Below are 19470 nucleotides of genomic sequence, written 5' to 3' on the forward strand. Positions count from 1 at the left end.
AACTTCCCTTTTGCTTCTCTACGTTCTATTCAAAACTTGTTTTTTATCCTTACTCTAGAGATGCTACCTCTGAACTGCTTTCTGCTCTATAGTTTTGCCCTGGCTATGAAATTTGAAAATGCCCTGAAAATTCTAAGCAGATATGTAAGACTCATCCCAGTTAATTTCACTTTTTTCTTAGATCTTGGTCCCTTAAATTCTGGTGCTTAGTTCAATATTTAATGTTTCTGTACATCTATTTTTCATGTGTTAGGGGGATTTTGTTTTTGCTTTTATTTTTCTTTTTGTAAATTGAAGTTTGACTTATTTACTTTTCAATTGTAGTAAAATATACATAAAAATTTACCATCGTAAGCCATTTTAAGTGTGTAGTTCTGTGACATTAAGTACATTCACATTGTTGTGCAGTCATCACCGCCACCTACCTCCATAACTCTTCAACATCCCAGACTGAAACTCCACACATTAAACACTAACTTCCCAATATCCCTCACCCCACACCTTGGGAAAAACCATTCTACTTTCTGTCTCTATGAATTTGACTACTCTAGGTACCTCATATAAGTAGAATCATACAGTGTTCATCCTGGCTTATTTCACTCAGAACAGTGTCTTCAAGGTTCATCCATGTTGTAGCACATGACAGGGTTTCCTTCCTTTTAGAGGCTGAATAATATTCCATTGTGTGGATGTACTACGTTTTCTTTATGCAGTCCTTTCTTGATGGACACCTGGGTTGCTTAGACTTTGTAGCTGTTATCATGAACATTGGCTTACAAATATTTGTTTGAGTCCTTGCTTTGAATTCTTTTGGATACATAACTGGGAGTGGAATTTCTGGATCATATGGTAATTCTGTGTTTAATTTTTTTTGAGGAACTGCTATACTGTATTTCATAGTGGCTGCACCATTTAACATTCCCACTGACAATGCTCAAGGGTTCCGATTTCTTCACATCCTTGCCAATATTTGATATTTTCTCTTTTACATTGTGTGTGTGTGTGGTTTTTTTTTGAGAGTAGCCACCTAATGGGTGTGAAGTGGTTTGTGCTCTATTTTTAATTTTATTTGCTTTTTAACTTACAGCAGAATTCACTCTTTTTGGATGTAAATTTCAGTGACTTTTGACACATGCATAAGACATGTAATCATCACCACAGCCAAGATACGGGACAGTTTAATCACCTCAAAATTTCCTTGGTTCCCTCTGTGTAGTTTTCCCATCACTAATTCCTAGAAATCACCAATTTATTCTTCATCCCTAATGTTCTGCCTTTCCCCAGTGTCATATAAATTGAATCATATAGTATGTGGTTTTTTGAGACTACCTACTTTCATTTAGCATGGTGCATTTGAGATTTGATCATGCTGTTGGATGTATCAATAGTTCTTTTTTATTGCTAAATAGTATTCAGTTATATGTGTCTAGCTCATTTATTTATCTATTCATCAGTTCAAAATATTTGGGTTTCTGGTTTTTTTGGCAATTATGAAAAGAGCTGTTACAAACATTTGCATTCAGATATTTGGGTATACACAGATTTTCATTTCTCTTGGGTAAATACCTAGGCATGTGATTACTGGGTCACATGGTAAATATATAATTAATTTTATAAGAAAATGCCAGACTTTTCCTGACTACTGTGTATTCTTACTGCAATGTATCAGAGTTCCACTTGCTTCCCATTCTTGTCAGCACTTGGTATTTCAGGGTTTTTTTTTTTAAGTCATTCTGATAGGTGTGCAGTGGTATGCCATTATTGCTTTAATTTGCATTTCTCTAATGACTAATGATGTTGAAAATATCTTTTGGTGTGCTTATTTGCTATCCATATATCTTCTTTTGTGAGTGTCTATTCAAATTTTCTGTTCATTTTTAAATTGGGTTGTTTTGTTAATGATTTTGAGAGTTCTTTATATGTTCTGGATACAAGTGCTTTGTTAGATTTGTGATTTTCAAATATTTTCCTCACTATCTGTGGCTATTCTTTTTACTCACCAAAAAGTGTCTTTCACAAAAATTTGATGAACTCCAAACAAATTTTTCTTCTTAGTGTCTTTTGGTGTCATCTCTAAAAAGTTTTTGCTTATCTCAGAGTCACAAAGACTTTTCCTATCTTCTAAAAAATTTTGTAGTTTTACATTTTATACTTAGGTCTATAATTCATTTTGAGTTGATTTTTGTATAAAGTATAACTTATTGGCTGAGGTTCATTTTTGTATACAGATGCCCATTTTTTACAGTGCCATTTATTGAAAAGCAAATGTATATATGTTATCTTAATACATATTAACTTACCGTGTATATGATAGATACAGAAATAATTATAGATATGTGTATATGCATGAGTTAATACACAAACATACATTTACTGTCTGCTGAGAGGGCCTGTAAGCAGTGACACCTCGGTAGCAAACCTAGCACACAGATCTTGGTTTTAAAATATCATTCTACAGTAACAGGAACCAGAATTCCATGGAGAGATTGATTGATTGTAGGTCTAAGGCAAGGGTATACAAGATAAGCACAGAGCATTCCGTAGTATCAGAGAGTAAGGAAGTGCTCAAAAACAAAGTGATGTGGGCATGTTAAATGGACACACCTTTTTCTTAGATTCTAGAGTTCTGAAAAACGTTGATTTCTGTCAGTTTTTTCCACCTTAATGGTTGCCTCATTGGAGGGACCAATTCTTGAAGCTCTCCACTTTACCATTTCTTATGACATCACTCATGTTCAAAGGTTTTTAACTACAAATCCAGTTTATTTAATAGATATGGGACTATTCAGCTTAGGTATTTCTCCTGAGTGAGTTTTGGTAGTTTGTTTCTTTCAAGAAATTGGTCCATTTCATCTTTCATCATAAGATATCAAATTTATATGCATAGAATTGTTCAGTGTGCCCTTATTATCCTTTTAATGTTTATGAGGTATGTAATAACTGTCCTCCTTTTCACTTTTGACATTGTTAACTTTTAGTTTCTGTTTTCTTGGTCATTCTAGATACAGCTTTTTCAATTTTCTTGATCTCTAAGAGAACCAACATTTATCATTGTTATTTTCCAATAACATAAACCAAATGCTCAGCTGTTGTTTCCAAGTAACTTTTTCAGGTATCTTTCTGTTACTGATTTTCAGTTTAAATTGGCTATAGTCAGAGAATTTATTTGAATAATTTCAATTATTTTGAGCTTGAGATTTGTCATCTGGCCAGAAAATGGTCTTTCAATGAGTATCTGAATGAGTATCCCATGAAAAGATGTGAGCACTTTGTTACCATATTTTTTAGTATCTTGGAAGGACAGTGTGGTTGTTTAGTATATAGAATAGTCTTTCCTTTTCACTGTGTCTGTAAACAATCCATTTTAACTTCCATAGTTTCCTGTTATGGCTATTCCAGAAATAAGTTCTCATTAGTTTCTTTTATCTGTTGGCTATTATTTCTAGTTTGCCATGTTCTTTTCCTTCTTGGTTTCTTTGAAGTGTAATCTAGGGCTGTGCAGAATAGGTGCATCATTTGTATGCTTTTGAAATCCTTATGTTAATGAAAACATCTTTTCTTAATCCTTGAATTAAAATTTGGCAGGGCATGGAATTTTAGGTTCAAAACTTTTTCCATTAAAAATATATGTGTATCCCTTCTTTGCCTTTTAGCGTTTGGTTCTATATACAAGAAGTCACATGCCAGTTTTATTCATATCCTGTTAATTGCTTATGTGATATTGCTATATGGTAAGAAAATAGTAATTGTAATTACTTCATCAGAAGTGTTATTTTTTTTAAAACCCATATATATTACAAAAGAATAAATCATCTCTCTGTGTAATACAGTTTTGTGTTTTTCTCTTTTGCTGTCTTGTGCCCATATTCAGTGGCCTTTATTAGTTCCTCTTCTTTATGTGGTGAGCTCTTCTCATCAGCTTTTGCTTTATGCTGGATAATCTTTGCTTTTTTTTTTTTAAGTGAGGAATCACATAAGCTTGACTTTAATTTCAGTTTCCTAGCCAAACCTGTCTCTCTGCTGTCCTTGTCAAATTGTAGCCCTTCAACTCTGAGCAGAGAGAAGCTTTCCTGAGTTCTCTGTTAGGATGTGTATCCAAAAGATGGCTTCTCTTATCTCACCTTGTGAATTCTTTATCTTCCAAAAATGTCTCAAGTTGTCTTATTTACTAATTACAGCTTTCACTCCTTTGCTGTGCTTTTATAGTTATTCTACTTGGACTTTTTACATTTGAATTTTGAGCTAGAACTGGCCTTTATTTGTGACACTCTTCTTTCTTTGGTTTTCTAAACATTCTCCTGGCCTCCTTAGATTTAGCTAAGTTTTATCAGGCTTTGTGGTCTTGGCCTAGTTTCTGTTGCCACCATCTCAAATATTGCTGCTTCTGCATATCCTTTGGGGGGGGGACTCTTCTAGAACCCTATTTTTCATATATGTGAAAATATAATTTACGTAAATTTACTTACATGCATATCTTCCAGAATGGACAGTTCCAGCTATATGTTCCACAATCATGTCAGACACAGAATGAATAAATTCACCTGATTGCCTCCTTTTGCCCAACTTACTTTTTTTCTTGTTTTCCCAACTTGTTTTATGGATTTCCTAGTTGCCAGAGAATAATGTTAGTTGGTAACAAATATCTCCATACACCATAACCTGCTCTTACTGAGTAGTTAGGAGACAGGAAACTAATTTATGTGTAAGTTGGGAGATCATTGTCAGAATAGCAGAAACAGCTTGTGAGCTCATTCCAGAGCAGTAAGTCAGGAGGGAATTGATGGGAGAAAAGAGATGGTGATGCCATAGCTCTAAAGGAATGTAAGATCAAGTAGGCATACTGCCAGAAGCAAAGGCTCTTACTCTGACTGGAGAAAGATGTGGAAGAGGTTTGAAACCTGTGGGACCCAAGCACTAGCACTAGAAGTAGAAAAGAAGAGACTTAAAGTGTATGCAGGAACACCAGTGGCAGCTTGGAACAGGCAATAACTCAGAGGAAAAGAAGGAATCCCTTGCTTGCTTGGTAGTAAAGGCAAGTAAGAAAATAAATAACTGAAATCTGGTGACCTAAAAACAAAGAATACAGTATCACAGAATCTGCAAACCATTCCCAATGTGCTAGTTTCTTAAAGGCTGTGAAAATATTATACCAACAGAAGAGAAAGCTTTTGAGTTAAGAACTAGAGTAACCCTTTCATTTCTTCCCTCTATCAATGTTTATCTACATTTGATTCATGAACAAAAAAAGCTGCTCAGATCCATATAATACTAACATAAGAAGAAAGCAGAAAATGTGAATTAACAAGTTTTTAGTTGGTATATTCTTTCCCCATATAAACACAAAGTAGAGGAACACACAACTCTTCAGTATTAAGTAATTTCAGATAGGAAGGAACTTTAAAAACCAGAGATTGAAGATGTATGATAGAAATTGGGAAAAAGTGAATGTTAGTAGATGAGTTAACTCAGGAAAGAAATAGTAGAGCAGAGAACATCTCAGATAAAAAGGTTAAATTACAGTGTACCTAAGGGGGAAGAAAGATGAGCCAAAGTACAATAAATGGCATACAGGAGAGGAATGGGAAGAGACCATGGTGGTGGGGGAAAATAAGATTGGACAAGGATGAGGAAGAGAGTAAGAAAAAGTAGAATCCCTAAATAACAAAAACTAAGTAGTGGAAGATAACTAATACTTAAAACTATAATCCAAGGAAACTTCCCATAAAGAAAAGGAAAACTGAATTTACATATTGAAAAGTTTCTGTGTGCCAAAGAGAATTGACCTAGAGTGGGAAACACCAAGAGAGATTCTAATAAAATCACTAGACTTATTTAAAAGTTAAAAAAAGAAAAAGTCCTCTGGGTCTCAGGGAAAAATATCTAAATTACTTGGCAAGGGGAGAACATTAAGTTGACGTAACCCTTGTAAGCAACATATAAATACATTAAACAAGGGTAGTAGAACTGAGTATTTTTTCTTAAGAAAGTGTGAAGCAAGAATTTATATGCAGCCAAGATGTTCTTCAAATGAAAAAACTACATTTCAGATTCTATGAAATATAAATAAAGCAGTGATTGGAGGAAATTTTATAGCCTTAAATAGTTCTGTCAATAAAAGTGAAAGAATGAAAATAATTAGCATTATGGCTATAGCCATTACCAAACCATACAGACACTGGGGGGGTTAGCCTCCCACTTTCTCCCAGTAGTTAATCGATGAATTTCCAATTAATTACCAGGTTATTATGCTTCTGTCCCACACTGCTGTCACTTTAATGTAAGTCACTCATATATGTATTCTAATTTTCTAACATCTTTCTGATGTGCTATTTGCCTCTTCTATTGTGTATAAGAGAAGTCCACATAGTATGAAATAGAAGAATATCTATTCATATTTTTCTTCTACATAAATACAAAAATAAATGAAAACTTGTCAATTTTTAATAAACTAATATATGTAAATGTATGATAAATTAATAAGCAGATATCAATTTAGTGAGTATACAAAATATATTTAAAAGACAAATTCAGACTTACTTCATGTTCTGTAACCTGACTTGACTATCACCTTCTAATTACTCTTGGTCCTATACCCTATTCTCATACTGTCTTATATGTAGTTTCCTAAATTGTCACTTTTTTCATACATCTATGCCTTTGCCCATTCTATTTTCTTTATTCCTAAAGTTTACATTAGTCAGTTTGATCCCTAATAAACGCTAACTTGATAATAAAGAATGCAAATAACTATCCCCATCTATGGCTACCTTTTTTCTGATTAAAATATAGTTGATGTGCAATATTGTTACTTTTAGGTGTACTACATAATGATTTGACATTGCATACATTATGAAATGATCACCACAATAAGTCTAGTGCCATGTGACCCCATACAAGGTTATTACAGTATTACTGACCATATTCCTTATGCTGTATATTACATCCCATGACTTACTTATTATTTAACTGGAGGTTTGTATCTCTTAATCTCCCTCTCCTATTTTGCCCACCACACCCACCTGAGACAGCCTCCCTCTGGCAAATAACCATTCGTTCTCTGTATCTATGAATTTGTTTTCATTTTGTAAGTTTGTTTTGTTTTTTAGATTCCTCATATAAGTGAAATTATGTAGTATTTGTCTTTCTCTTATTTCACTAAGCTACTACTCTATCCATCCATGTTGTTGCAGATGGCAAGATTTCATTCTTTTTTTAAGACTATGATTCCATTGTGTGTGTGCATATATATGTGTGTCTATATCTATATCTTTGTCTCCTTTATCTGTTCATCTCTCCATGAACACTCAGGTTGCTTCCATATCTTTGCCATTGTAAATAATGATGCAATGAACATTGAAGTGTATGTATGTTTTCAAATTAGTGTTTTTGTTTTCTTTGGGCAACTACCCAGAAGTGAAATTCCTAGATCATATGGCAGTTGTATTTTTAGTATTTTGAGGAACCTCCATAATTTTTTTCTATCAGCTACCTCAGTTTACCAGCAGTGCACAACAGTTCCCTTTTCTCTATATCCTGGCAAACACTTGTTCTTTGTTGTCTCTTTGATGATAATTGTTATGACAGGTGCAAGGTGACCTCATTATGGTTCTTATTTGCATTTCCCTGATGATTAATGATGTTGAGCATCGTTTCATTTGTCTGTTGGCCACCTATAGGTCTTTGTTTATTCATGTTCTCTGCCCATTTTTAAAATTGGGTTTGTTTATTTGATATAGAGTTGTATGAGTTCTTTGTGTATTTTAGATATTAACCTCTTTGGGAATATATTGTTTGCAGTTATCTCCTCCATTCAGTAGGCTGCCTTTTCATTTTGTTGATAATTTCCTTTGCTGTGCAAAACCTTTTTAGTTTGATGTAGTCTCATTTGTTTATTTGTGCTTTTGTTACACTTAACCTGAGGAAACAAATCCAAAAAAAATTGCTAAGATGGATGACAAAGAGTATACTGCCTATGTTGCCTATGTTTTCATCCAGGAGTTTTATGGTTTTAAAACTTACATTTAGGTATTTAATCCATTTTTGAGTTTATTTTTGTATGGTATGAGAAAGTAGTCTGGTTTGATTCTGTTGCATGTAGCTGTCCAGTTTTCCCAACACCATTTATTGAAGAGGTTGTCTTTTCCTCATTGTATATTCTTGACTCTTTTGTCATAGATTAGTTAACGATTTAAGTGTAGGTTTGTTTCTGAGCTCTCTTTTCTGTTCCATTACTCCATGTATCTGTTTTTGTGCCAGTGTCATACATTTTGATTACTATAGCCCTGTAGTATGGGTTGACATTAGGGAGCATGATACCTCCAGCTTTGTTGTTCTTCCTCAAGATTATTTTGTCTGTTTGGGGTCTTTTGTGTTTCCATGCAGATTTTAGAATGATTTGTTTTAGTTCTATGAAATGTGCCCTTGGTATTTTGATAGAGATTGCATTTAATCTGTACATTGCCTTGGGTAGTATTGTCACTTAAACAATATTAATTCTTCCAATCCATGAGTACAGAATACTGTTTCATTTTTTTATGTGCTATCTTTAGTTTCTTTCATCAGTGTCTTAATTTTTCTGAGTGCAACTGTTTTACCTTCTTGGTTAGATTTATTCCTAGGCCTTTTACTCTTTTTGATGCAATAGTAAATGAAATTTCTCTTTCTGATAGTTCATTGTTAGTGTATAGAAACACAACAGATTTCTGTACATTAATTTTATATCCTATAACTTTATTGAATTCATTTATTAGTTCTAAAAGTTTTTTGGTGGTGTCTTTATAATTTTCTGTGTATAGTATCATGTCATCTGCAACAGGGACAATTTTACTTTCTTTTTTATTTGAATTCTCTTTCTTTCTTTTTCTTATCTGATTGCTATGGCTAGGGCCGCTAGTACTATGTTGAATAAAAGCAGCAAGAGTTCATATCTTTGTCTGGTCCTGAGTTTATAGGAATTGCTTTCAGTTTTTCACTATTGAGTGTGTTAGCTGTGGACTTGCTGTATATGGCCTTTATTATGTTGAGGTGTGTTCCCTCTATACCCACTCTGCTGGAGTTTTAATCAGAAATGAATGTTGTCAGAAAGGATGGCCACCCTCACCACTTTTATTCAGCATAGTTTTGAAAGTCCTAGCCACAGCAATCAGAGAAGAAAAAGAAATAAAAGGAGTCCAAATTGGAAAAGAAGAAAACTGTCACTATGTGCAGATGACACAATACTATACATAGAAAATCCTAAAGATGCAACCAAAAAACTACTAGAGTTCATCACTGAGTTTGGTAAAGTTGCAGGATGCAAAATAAATATACAGAACTCATTTGCATATCTAAACACTTATCAACAAAATACCAGAAAAAGAAATTAAGGAAATAATCTCATGTACCATCCCATCAAAAAGAATAAAACACCTAGGAATAAACCTATCTAAGGAGGCAAAGGACCTGTACTCCAAAAACAATGAGACACTGATGAAATAAATTGAAGATGACATACAAAGAGGGAAAGATATACCATGTTCTTGGATTGTAAGAATCAATGTTTTAAAACGGCTATACTACCCAAGACAATATACAGATTTAATGCAATCCCTATCAAATTACCAATGACTTTTTTCACAGAACTGGAACAAAAAATTTAAAATTTGTATGGAAACACAAAAAACCCACAAAGAGCCAAAATAGTCTTGAGAAAGAAGAACAGAGCTGGGGAATCTCACTTCCTGACTTCAGACTATACTACAAAGCATCAGTAATCAAAACAGTATGGTACCAGCATAAAAAATAGGCACACAGACCAATGGAACAGGATAGAAATTCCAGAAAGAAGTCTATGCACTTATGGTCAATTAGTCTACAACAAAGGAGGCAAGAATATACAGTAGAGAACAGATAATCTCTTCAATAAGTGGTGCTGGGAAAACTGGGCAGCTACATGTAAAAGAATGAAATTAGAACATTCTCTAATACCAGATACAAAAATAAACTGAAAATGCATTAAAGACCTAAATATAAGACTGGATACTATAAAACTCCTAGAGGAAAACATTGGCAGAACACTCTTTGATATAAATCACAGCAATATTTTTTTTTTGAACCAGCTCCTAGAGTAATGGAAATAAAAGCAAAAATAAACAAATGGGACCTAATTAAACTTAAAGCTTTTGCACAGCAAAGGAAAACAAATTGAAAAGACAACCTACAGTATGGGAAAAAATATTTACAAATGACATCCAGATGACCAACAGGCACATGAAAAGATGCTCAATATCACTAATTAAAGAAATGCAAATCAAAACTACCATGAGGTATCACCTCACGACCAGTCAGAATGTCTGACATTAAAAAGTCCACAAATAAATGCTGGAGAAATTGTGGAGAAAAAGGAACCCTCCTACACTGTTGGTGGGAATTGGTGCAGTGACTATGGAGGACAGTATGGAGATTCCTTTAAAAACTGAAAATAGACTTACCAGCAATCCCACTTCTGGGCATATATCTGGAGAAAACTATAATTTGAAAAGACACGTGCACCCCAGTGTTAATATCAGCACTATTTACAATAGCCAAGACATGGAAATAGCCTAAATGTCCATTTACAGATGGCTGGATAAAGACAATGTGGGGAGAGAGTGTGTGTGTGTGTGTGTGTGTGTGTGTGTGTGTGTGTGTGTGTGATGGAATATTACTCAGCCATAAAAAAGAATGAAATAATGTCATTTGCAGCAACATGGGTGGACCTAAAGATTATCATATTAAGTGAAGTAAGACAGAAAGACAAATATCATATGATATCACTTATATGTAGAATCTATAAAAGACATAAATTTTATTTACAAACCAGAAGTAGACTCGTGGACATAGAAAAACTATGGTTACCAAAGTGGAAGAGGGGAGAAGGATAAATTAGAAGTTTGGAATTAACAGATACACACTATTATTTATAAGATAAACAACAAGGACCTACTGTATAGCACAGGGAACTATATTCAGTTTCTTGTAATAAGCTATAATGGAAAAGAATCTGAAAATATATGTATGTATGTATACATACATGAATGTATTTTGTGAAATTTTGGGAAGGTGACAAATATCTGTAGGCACATATAGCTGAGAATTTTGTACTGCTGCCCCTTAGAGAATTTCCATAGAACTCAATTCCATTATTTAAAGTTATTTTTCTATCAACTAGCTGCAATTTGAAACTTAACACAGTAACTAGATCGGCTATACTAAAACTATCTTAAGACAGTTTTGTCAACTGTGCTTTAATTTACAAAGGTTATTTTAAAGTCCTATTCTTCTGACTATTCTAAAGATTACATGTTCTTTTTGTGGTATGTGTATATATATATATGCTTTGTTGTATACCTGAAAGTAACATTGTAATTCAACTACACTTCAATAAAAAATAAAAAATTTTAAAATACGTAAACAAATATATGCATGTATATGCATGACTAGGGTATTGTGCTGTACACCAGAGACTGACACAGAGTAACTGACTGGACTTCAGTCAAAAGAAAGAGAAAAAGAGAGAGAGGAAGGAAGGAAGGAAGGAAGGAAGGAAGGAAGGAAGGAAGGAAGGAAGGAAGGAAGAAAAGATACAAAAATTTTAAAAAGGATGTTGAATTTTTTAATCTGTTGAGATTATCATATGATTTTTATTCTTCAGTTTGTTAATGTGGCATATCACATTGATTGATTTGCAGATATTGAACCATCCTTGCATCCCTGTGATAAATCTCACTTGATTAGGGTGTATAATTTGTTTTTCACTGTGTGAAGTCATTTAATATTATGAAAAGAACGATTTAACAAATTGCTTTATATTTCTAAATCTCTACTTGAATGGCTTTTTAAAAAATAAATTTTATTTTAGAATAGTTTTAGAATTACAGAAAAGTTGCAAAGATAGTACAAAGAATCCCCAAATACCCCGTGTCCGGTTTTCCCTATTATTATCTTACATTAGTATGGTACATTTTTCACAATTAATGAACTGATATTGATATATTATTATTAACTAAAATCGGTAGTTTATTCATATGTCTTTTTTTTTTAATAGACTTTATTCTTTTGGGGCAGTTTTAGGTTCACAACAGAATTGAGCAGAAAATACAGAGTTCAAACATAGCTCTCCCCACCCACACATGTATATTCCTCTACCCTCAACATCCCTCATCAGTGTGGCATGTTTGGTACAATTGATGAACCAACATGGGCACATTATTACCAGCCAAAGTCCATAGTTTACATTAGGGTTCTCTCTTGATGTTATACATTCTATGGATTTTGACAAACACATAACGACATGTAGCCACCACTATAGTATCATACAGAATAATTTCATTGTCCTAAAAATCCCATGTGATCCATCTATTCATTTCTCTCTCCCTCCCTCTCCCCAAACCCTGGAAACCATGATCTTTTTCTTGTTTCTGTAGCTGTGCCTTCTCCAGAATGTCATTTGGTTGGAATCGTATAGTTTGTAGCCTTTTCAGACTGGCTTCTTTCATTTAGTAATATGTCTTTTAAGTTTCTTCCATGTCTTTCATGGCTTGATAGATGGGTTTTTTTACTGCACATATGTTTTTAATTTACATATATCTACTGTTCATTGTTTCTAAGAACGTTTAGAGCTTTAGCTTTTTAAACTTACATAGTTATCAAAGGAATAAAGCCAACCACAAAATAAGAACTAACTCAAAAAGATACATACAAGGGGTGTATAATTTTTTAATGTATTGTTGAATTCAGTTTGCTATTTTGTTGAGGTTTCTTGCATCTCTATTCATCAGTAATATTGTCTTGTGATTTTTTTTTTTCTGGTGGTGTCTGGTTTTGATATCAGAGTGATGCTGGCCTTGTAGGATGAGTTCAGAAACATTCCTTCCTCTTCAGTTTTTTGGAATAGTCCAAGAGGGAGAGGTGTTAACTCTTCTCTAAATGTCTTTGTAGAGTTTACCTGTGAAGCCATCTGGTCCTGGAGTTTTGTTTGTTAGAAGCTTTTTAAAATTACCAATTCAGATTTCATCACTGGAATTGGTCTGTTCAGATTTTCTATTTCTTCCTAATATTGTTTCTAGGAATTTATCCATTTCTTCCACGTTACTCATTTTATTAGCATATAGTTATTTATAGTAATCTCTTAAAATCTTTTGTATTTTTATGATGTCAGTTGTAACTTCTCTTTCATTTCTAATTTTATTGATTTGGGCTCTCTTTTTTTTCTTGATGAGTCTGGCTAAAGGTTTATCAATTTTGGTTATCTTTTCAAAGAACCAGCTCTTAGTTGTTTTTCTTAAATTGTACTTTGTTTTTAGTGTTTTTAATTCTAGCATTTTCCTTTTTTTGTTGTTGTTATTGAAGTGTGGTTGATTTATAAACAACCTGTTAGTTTCACTGATCTTTTCTATTGTCTTTTCAGTCTCTCTTTCATTTGTTTCTTCTCTGATCTTTATTATTTCTTTCCTTCACTAACTTCAGAGTTTTTTATAGTCACTTTAGGTGTAAGGTTAAATTGAGATTTTTCTTGTGTCTTGAGGTAGCCCTGTATCACTATAAACATCCTTCTTAGAACTGCTTTTGCTGTGTCCCATAGATTTTGGCATGTTGTGTTTCCACTTTCCTTTGTCTCCAGGTATTTTTTTAACTTTCAATTTGATGTCTTCAGTAAGCCATTGGTTGTTTAGTAGCATGTTGTTTAGCTTCCAGGCATTTGTGGGTTTTGCAGTTTTTTCTTATAGTTGATTTCTAGTCTCATACTGCTGTGGTAAGAAAAGATGCTTAATAAGATTTCAACCTTCTCAAAATTATTGAGACATTTTTGTGGCCTCACATATAATCTGTCCTGAAGAATGTTGCAAATGTATGCTTTTAAATAATGTGTATTCTACTGCTTTCGGGTGGAATGTTTTGTATATCTATTAAGTCAGGCTGCTGCAGTGTATCTTTTAAGGCCAGTGCTTCCTTATTGATTTCTTGTCTGGATGATCTGTCCATTAATATAAGTAGGGGGTTTAAGTCCTGTCCTATTACTGTTACTGTCAACTTCTCCCTTTATGCTTGTTAATATTTGCTTTACGTATTTAGGTGCTCCTATATTGGGTTCATATATACTTATAATTGTTGTATCTCCTTGGATTGATCCCTTTATCATTATGTAATGTGCTCTTTTGTCTACTGTTACAGTCTTTGTTTTAAAGTCTATTTTGTGTGATGTAAGTGTTGCTACCCAGCTTTCTCTTTACTTCCATTTGCATGGAATACTTTTTTCCATCCCCTCACTTTCAGTCTGTGTGTTGAGATCTTGAGTCCATTGTAGGCTTTCAGCCACTCTGTATCTTTTGATTGGAGCATTTAGTCCATTCACATTTAACATGATTATTGATAGGTATATATATAATGCCATTTTATTAATTGTTTTCTTATTGTTTTGTAATTCTTTTGTATACTTTCTTTTTCTTAATTCTCGTCCTTTGTGATTTGATGACTGTCTCTAGTGTTATGTTTGGATTTCTCTTTTTTTAATGTATCTATTATAGCTATTTGGTTTGTGTTACCATGATATATATAAGAACATGTGTGTGTATGATTATTTTAAGTTGATGATTTCTCAAGTTCAAACACATTCTAACAAATCTGCATTACTCCCCCATCCACATTTTATGTTTCTGACTGCATATTTTAAATCTTTTTGTTTTGTGTATCCCCTAACTACTTATTGTGGATATAGATGATTTTTACTACTTTTGTCTTTTAAATTTCCTGTTAGATTTATAAGTGGTTTATCCACTACCTTTAGTGTATGTTTGCCTTTACCAGTAAGATATTTTCTCTTTCTTATTTTCTTATTTCTAGTTATGGTCTTCTCTGCTTAGAGAAATCCCTTTAACATTTCTTGCAAGGCCGGTTTTGTGGTGATGAACTTGTTTAGCTTTTGTTTGTCTTTAAAGATTGTTATTTCTCCTTCAAATCTGAATGATAGCTTTTCTGGGTAAAGTATTCCTATTTGTAGGTTTTTGTCTTTCATCACTTTGAATATATATGCCACTCCCTCTGTCCTACAAAGTTTCTGCTGAAAAGTCAGCTGCTGGTCTTATGGGAATTCCCTTGTTCATAACTAGTTGCTTTTCTCTTGCTGCTTTTAAGGTTCTTTATCTTTAATTTTTCCATTTTAATTATAATGTATGGATCTCGTTTGAGTTCCTCTTACTTGGGACTCTGTGTTTCCTAAACCTGGATATATGTTTCTTTTCCCAGGTTAGGGAAGTTTTTAGCTATTGTTTCTTCAAATAAATTATCAGCTATCTTCTCTTTCTCTCTCCTCCTTCTGGGACCCCTATAATGTGAATGCTTGATGTTGTCCCAGAAGTTTCTTAAATTATTTTCAGTCTTAAAATTCTTTTTTCTTTTTTCTGTTTGGCTTGCGTGATTTCTACTACTCTGTCTTCCAGTTCACTGATCCATTAATCTACTGTTGATTCCTTCTAGTGTCTCTTTTGTTTGTTTCACTTATTGTATCCTTCAGCTCTGTGTGTCTAATACTTTGTTAAAATTCTCACTGTTCATCCATTCTTCTTCTGAGTTCAGTGAGCATCTTTAGGACTTTTACCTCTTTATCAGGTAGAATGCCTGTATCCACTTCTCTAAGCTTTCTCTGAGGTTTGTCTTATTCTTTCATTTGGAACACATTCCTCTGTATCCTCATTCTGCCTAATTCTGTTTTTATTTCTATGCATTAGGTAGGTTGGTTACATTTCCCAATCATAGAGAAGTAATCTTATGTAGGAGGTGTCATATGAGGCCCAGGCAGCACACCCCTCTCTGGCCACCAGAGCTGTATGCTCCAGGAGATCCCCCTATATGGGCTGCACGAGCCCTTCTGTTGTTTCAGAGCTGACTGTTGTGGGGACACTTGTAGGCAGGGCTGGCCCCAGCCCTGTTGGAAGCCAGGCCCTACCTCGTGCAGTGGCTGCTGGCCCACTGTTGGAAGGGACTGGGTCCCTCTGTGGCTGGCTGCACAGCCTGTGGAATGCCTGGACTGGGGCCCAGGGTGGCTGGCTGCATGGCCTGGGGTGTCCTGGGTATTGGCCCACTGGTGGGCAGATAAGCCTCCAGCACTAATGGGCTACAAGGAGGACTCCAAAATGGTGCTTATTAGTACCTCACGGTAGAAAGAGCTCCCCAGAATGGCTGCTGCCAGTGTCTGTGTCCAGGGGGAGTCCCAGCTGCCTCTGCCTCTTCAGGGGGTGCTTCAAGATCAGCAAGTGGGTCTGAGCCAGTCTTTCAAATCACTGCCTCCTCTGCAGTGTGATTTGGAGCATGTGAGATTTCGCATGCGCCCTTTAAGAGTGGAGTATCTATTTCCTGCAGCCCTCTGGCTCTCTAGTTAGCAAGGCCCACTGGCCTTCAAGGCCAGATACTCTGGGGGTTCATCTTCCCAGTGCAGGACCCCCAGGCAGGGGAGCCCAATGTGGGGCTCAGACCCCTCACTCCTTGGGGAGAGCCTCTACTTTTGATTATCTTCCCATTTGTGGGTCACCTACTTGGGGTATGGGTCTTGACTGTACTGTCTCTGCCCCTCCTACCTGTCTCATTGTAGTTCCTTCTTTATGTATTTAGTGTGGGGAATCTTTTCTGTTACTCTTCAGGTCATTTCCAGAAATAGTTGCTGTGTAAATTGTAATTTCAGTGTGCCCATAGGAGGAGGTGAGCTCAGGGTCTTCCTTCTCTATCATCTTGGCCACCCTTTGTGACCATCTTTTATCTTGTACATACTTCTGTTAAAGTATCTGCTGTGCATACTGCATTTAAGAATTTAATAGTTACTTCCTTGTCAGAATGTAAGCTCCCCAATGACAAGAATAGTTGCTTTCATTCACCTTTGTATGTTGAGCAGAGTTCCAGGCATGGAGTGATATTTCAGTAAATACGTACTGAAGAAATATTTTATGTATGTATAAAACAGGGTACAGAGTTAGAGTGTATCTTAACTCTCTAGAGTAAACCCTATAGTTGGCACATGAAGAGCTAATTTACACATGTCTTTTTGATGGTACTCTGTTCTGATCACTTCAGTTTGAACAGAAACATGTTGTTTCAGGGGCCAGTGACATTCAAGGATATTACTGTGGAATTCACCCGGGAGGAATGGCAGCTGCTGGATGCTGCTCAGAGGACCCTGTACAGGGAAGTGATGCAGGAGAACTACCGCCACCTGATCTCAGTGGGTGAGGAGCTCTCCCCCACCTGTCACTCCCAGCCGTTTGCATTTCCTCTCCCAGTTGCTGGAACTTGTAAGACCCCTGCAGGGCTGAATATTGGCTTTGTTTTAGGGGTCAAAGTTGATGAATCCATTTCGGGTACCAGAAAAATATTGGTGTCCCCACCTACCCCACTGATAGAATCTAAATTTGCCAAGCTTACATGAGAACTTCATTGTTCTGCTCTGACAGCAGCACTTCCATATCCTTCAGAGTTGCTGTATTCCAAGCAATTTATAGTATTTGCTTTATCTTCTCTGTTAATAGGTTATCGTGTGAATAGGCCAAATGCAGTCTTCAAGTTGAAGCAAGGAAAAGAGCCATGGATATTAGAAGTAGAATTTCCACGTCGGAACTACCCTGGTAAGTGAGAAATAATAGCCCATGTTATTTGAGAGGGTTGGTGCCTCTGCCTTTTGAAATATGTTTTTCAGGAATCTCTTTTTCAAATGCCCTGTATTTTTGGAAATGATTTTGGACCTTTGATTTGCATATGTAGGCAGCAAAAATCACACCCCGAAGTTTCATTCTCTCCATCTAAATTCCCTCTTTTGTATGACATTTTTAAAATAAATTTACTTCTCTTTCTGTATACTACCCTCAACCTAAATTTTCATTTTGTCTTCTGTCTAGAATTCCCATTTACTCCTTGCCATTGAAATGTGCAACTATAATCTTAAAGTGTTTATATATCTGCCTTACAAATTTTTTTCAAATGTATTTTCCTCCTTTTGTTAACAACAAAATGCCTTAGTTTTTTTCAGCACCAGTTTTAATTTCCTGTTCTGTCTTTAAACTCTGAAATCAGATTACAAATCATTATGCCTTTCTTCAGTTATATTATTTCAAAGTTAATACAAAATACACTTAATTTTCTGTCAAGAACTAGTCTGGCCCTTTATTGCCTACTGCATCTTATTCTGCCTTGTGGCCTCCAAACACATGCTAATCTTCATCTCATCTGCTCTCTTAAGTGTCTTTCCTACATAAGGTCTTTTATCATGAGTATCCAGGTTAACCTTGCACATGTCTCTATCAAATAACTTTTATGTTTTCCGCACAAATGCCATGAAATTCTAACCCAAATTCTCTGCTCATAATCTTTCACTTTCTTTCAAGCATTTAAAGATGAATAAATATGAAGGTGGGTAAAGTTTCTAGAATGATGTTGAATAGTTACTCTTTAAAGATCAAGTAGTAAATTGAAGCAAAGATGTGGGAGCTAAGATATTTAAGGAGAATAAGACTAGTGTTGAGCCATAGGTAACACCATTTTGGAGGTGAGGAATTGGTGGTCAGCATTGAAAATCTCTGGTGCAACGAGTGGGAATTCATTCTCTTGTAAGAATGGCTTGCACTCTGCTTTTTTAAAGTCTTTCCTTTTGGATGTATGTGTTTCTGGGTCTTCTGAACCAGTGAAAATTAAGGCAGCTAGATGGAGAGTGAGAGCCCAAGCTGCAGGACTAGCCCTCTAAGCATGAGGAAGTGGATGTTCTGGGAAAGGCACGTTAGTGTTGACATCTGGATTGTTGTGGAATGGGTGAGGAGGGAATGAAGTAGTTTGTTGTCTACTGACGACTAGGTATCCCAACACAGTAGACTAGGTTTGAGTGGGTAAAAACCTATACTTTGGCTTCTTCATCCAGTTTAATCTTTCCTGTGATATTTTCAGTGAACACAGTTGTCTACTGATTTTTCCTATCACCCTCTTTACTGTTCATTGTCCTTAATGGGGTCACAGCATTCTCTGTGAGCCCCACATTCCTGTTCAGCAGCACTTTGAATACCTTTTGTTCTCTGCTCCCTGTTCTTTGTTTGTTTGTTTTTCTTAACTTTCTCCTCCAAGTTTTCAAAGTCATTTTGTAGTCTCAGAGGTACTTAGGTTTATAACCAGGTCCCTTCCCCTCTGCTATAGCGGTTATTAGTGTGTGTTTTGTTTTTTTTTCTCAACCAGTGTGATAGAGGAAGTTTGCATTTGAGAACTCCTTCCTTTGAGGATATTGGCCTGAAGCCTAAGAATCCACCCTATGACCATAATAATGTGTTAAAATGTATACTGTATTAAATTGTGATTCTTTTGTAGAAGACCTATGGAATATTCATGATCAAGGACCAAGAAATCAGGAAAGCCAAGCTGAAAATACAAGGCAAGTTCAAGAATTCAATTTTGAGATTAGAAGCTTTGTAAGAAAGGGTCCTGATGGGG

The 19470-nt window shown here is 35.2% G+C and overlaps 1 protein-coding gene across 4 annotated transcripts in view; it reads left to right on the plus strand.

Annotated features, from left to right (window-relative positions):
* ZNF25 (zinc finger protein 25) overlaps positions 1–19470 on the plus strand; it is a 29980-nt gene that overhangs the window by 6838 nt on the left and 3672 nt on the right. For 3 of the 4 annotated variants that reach the window (XM_031460894.2, XM_031460897.2, XM_031460896.2), the window contains 3 exons: positions 17105–17231; positions 17532–17627; positions 19348–19411. In XM_031460894.2, coding sequence (XP_031316754.1) covers positions 17105–17231; positions 17532–17627; positions 19348–19411 — 287 coding nt within the window. Of the gene's footprint in view, positions 1–15132; positions 17232–17531; positions 17628–19347; positions 19412–19470 lie in introns of those variants that run through there. The other variant, XM_064487915.1, reaches the window with a different exon arrangement.

The sequence above is a fragment of the Camelus dromedarius genome, chromosome 8 (assembly GCF_036321535.1).
Source record: "Camelus dromedarius isolate mCamDro1 chromosome 8, mCamDro1.pat, whole genome shotgun sequence".
In the NCBI taxonomy this organism is placed as follows: Eukaryota; Metazoa; Chordata; class Mammalia; order Artiodactyla; family Camelidae; genus Camelus; species Camelus dromedarius.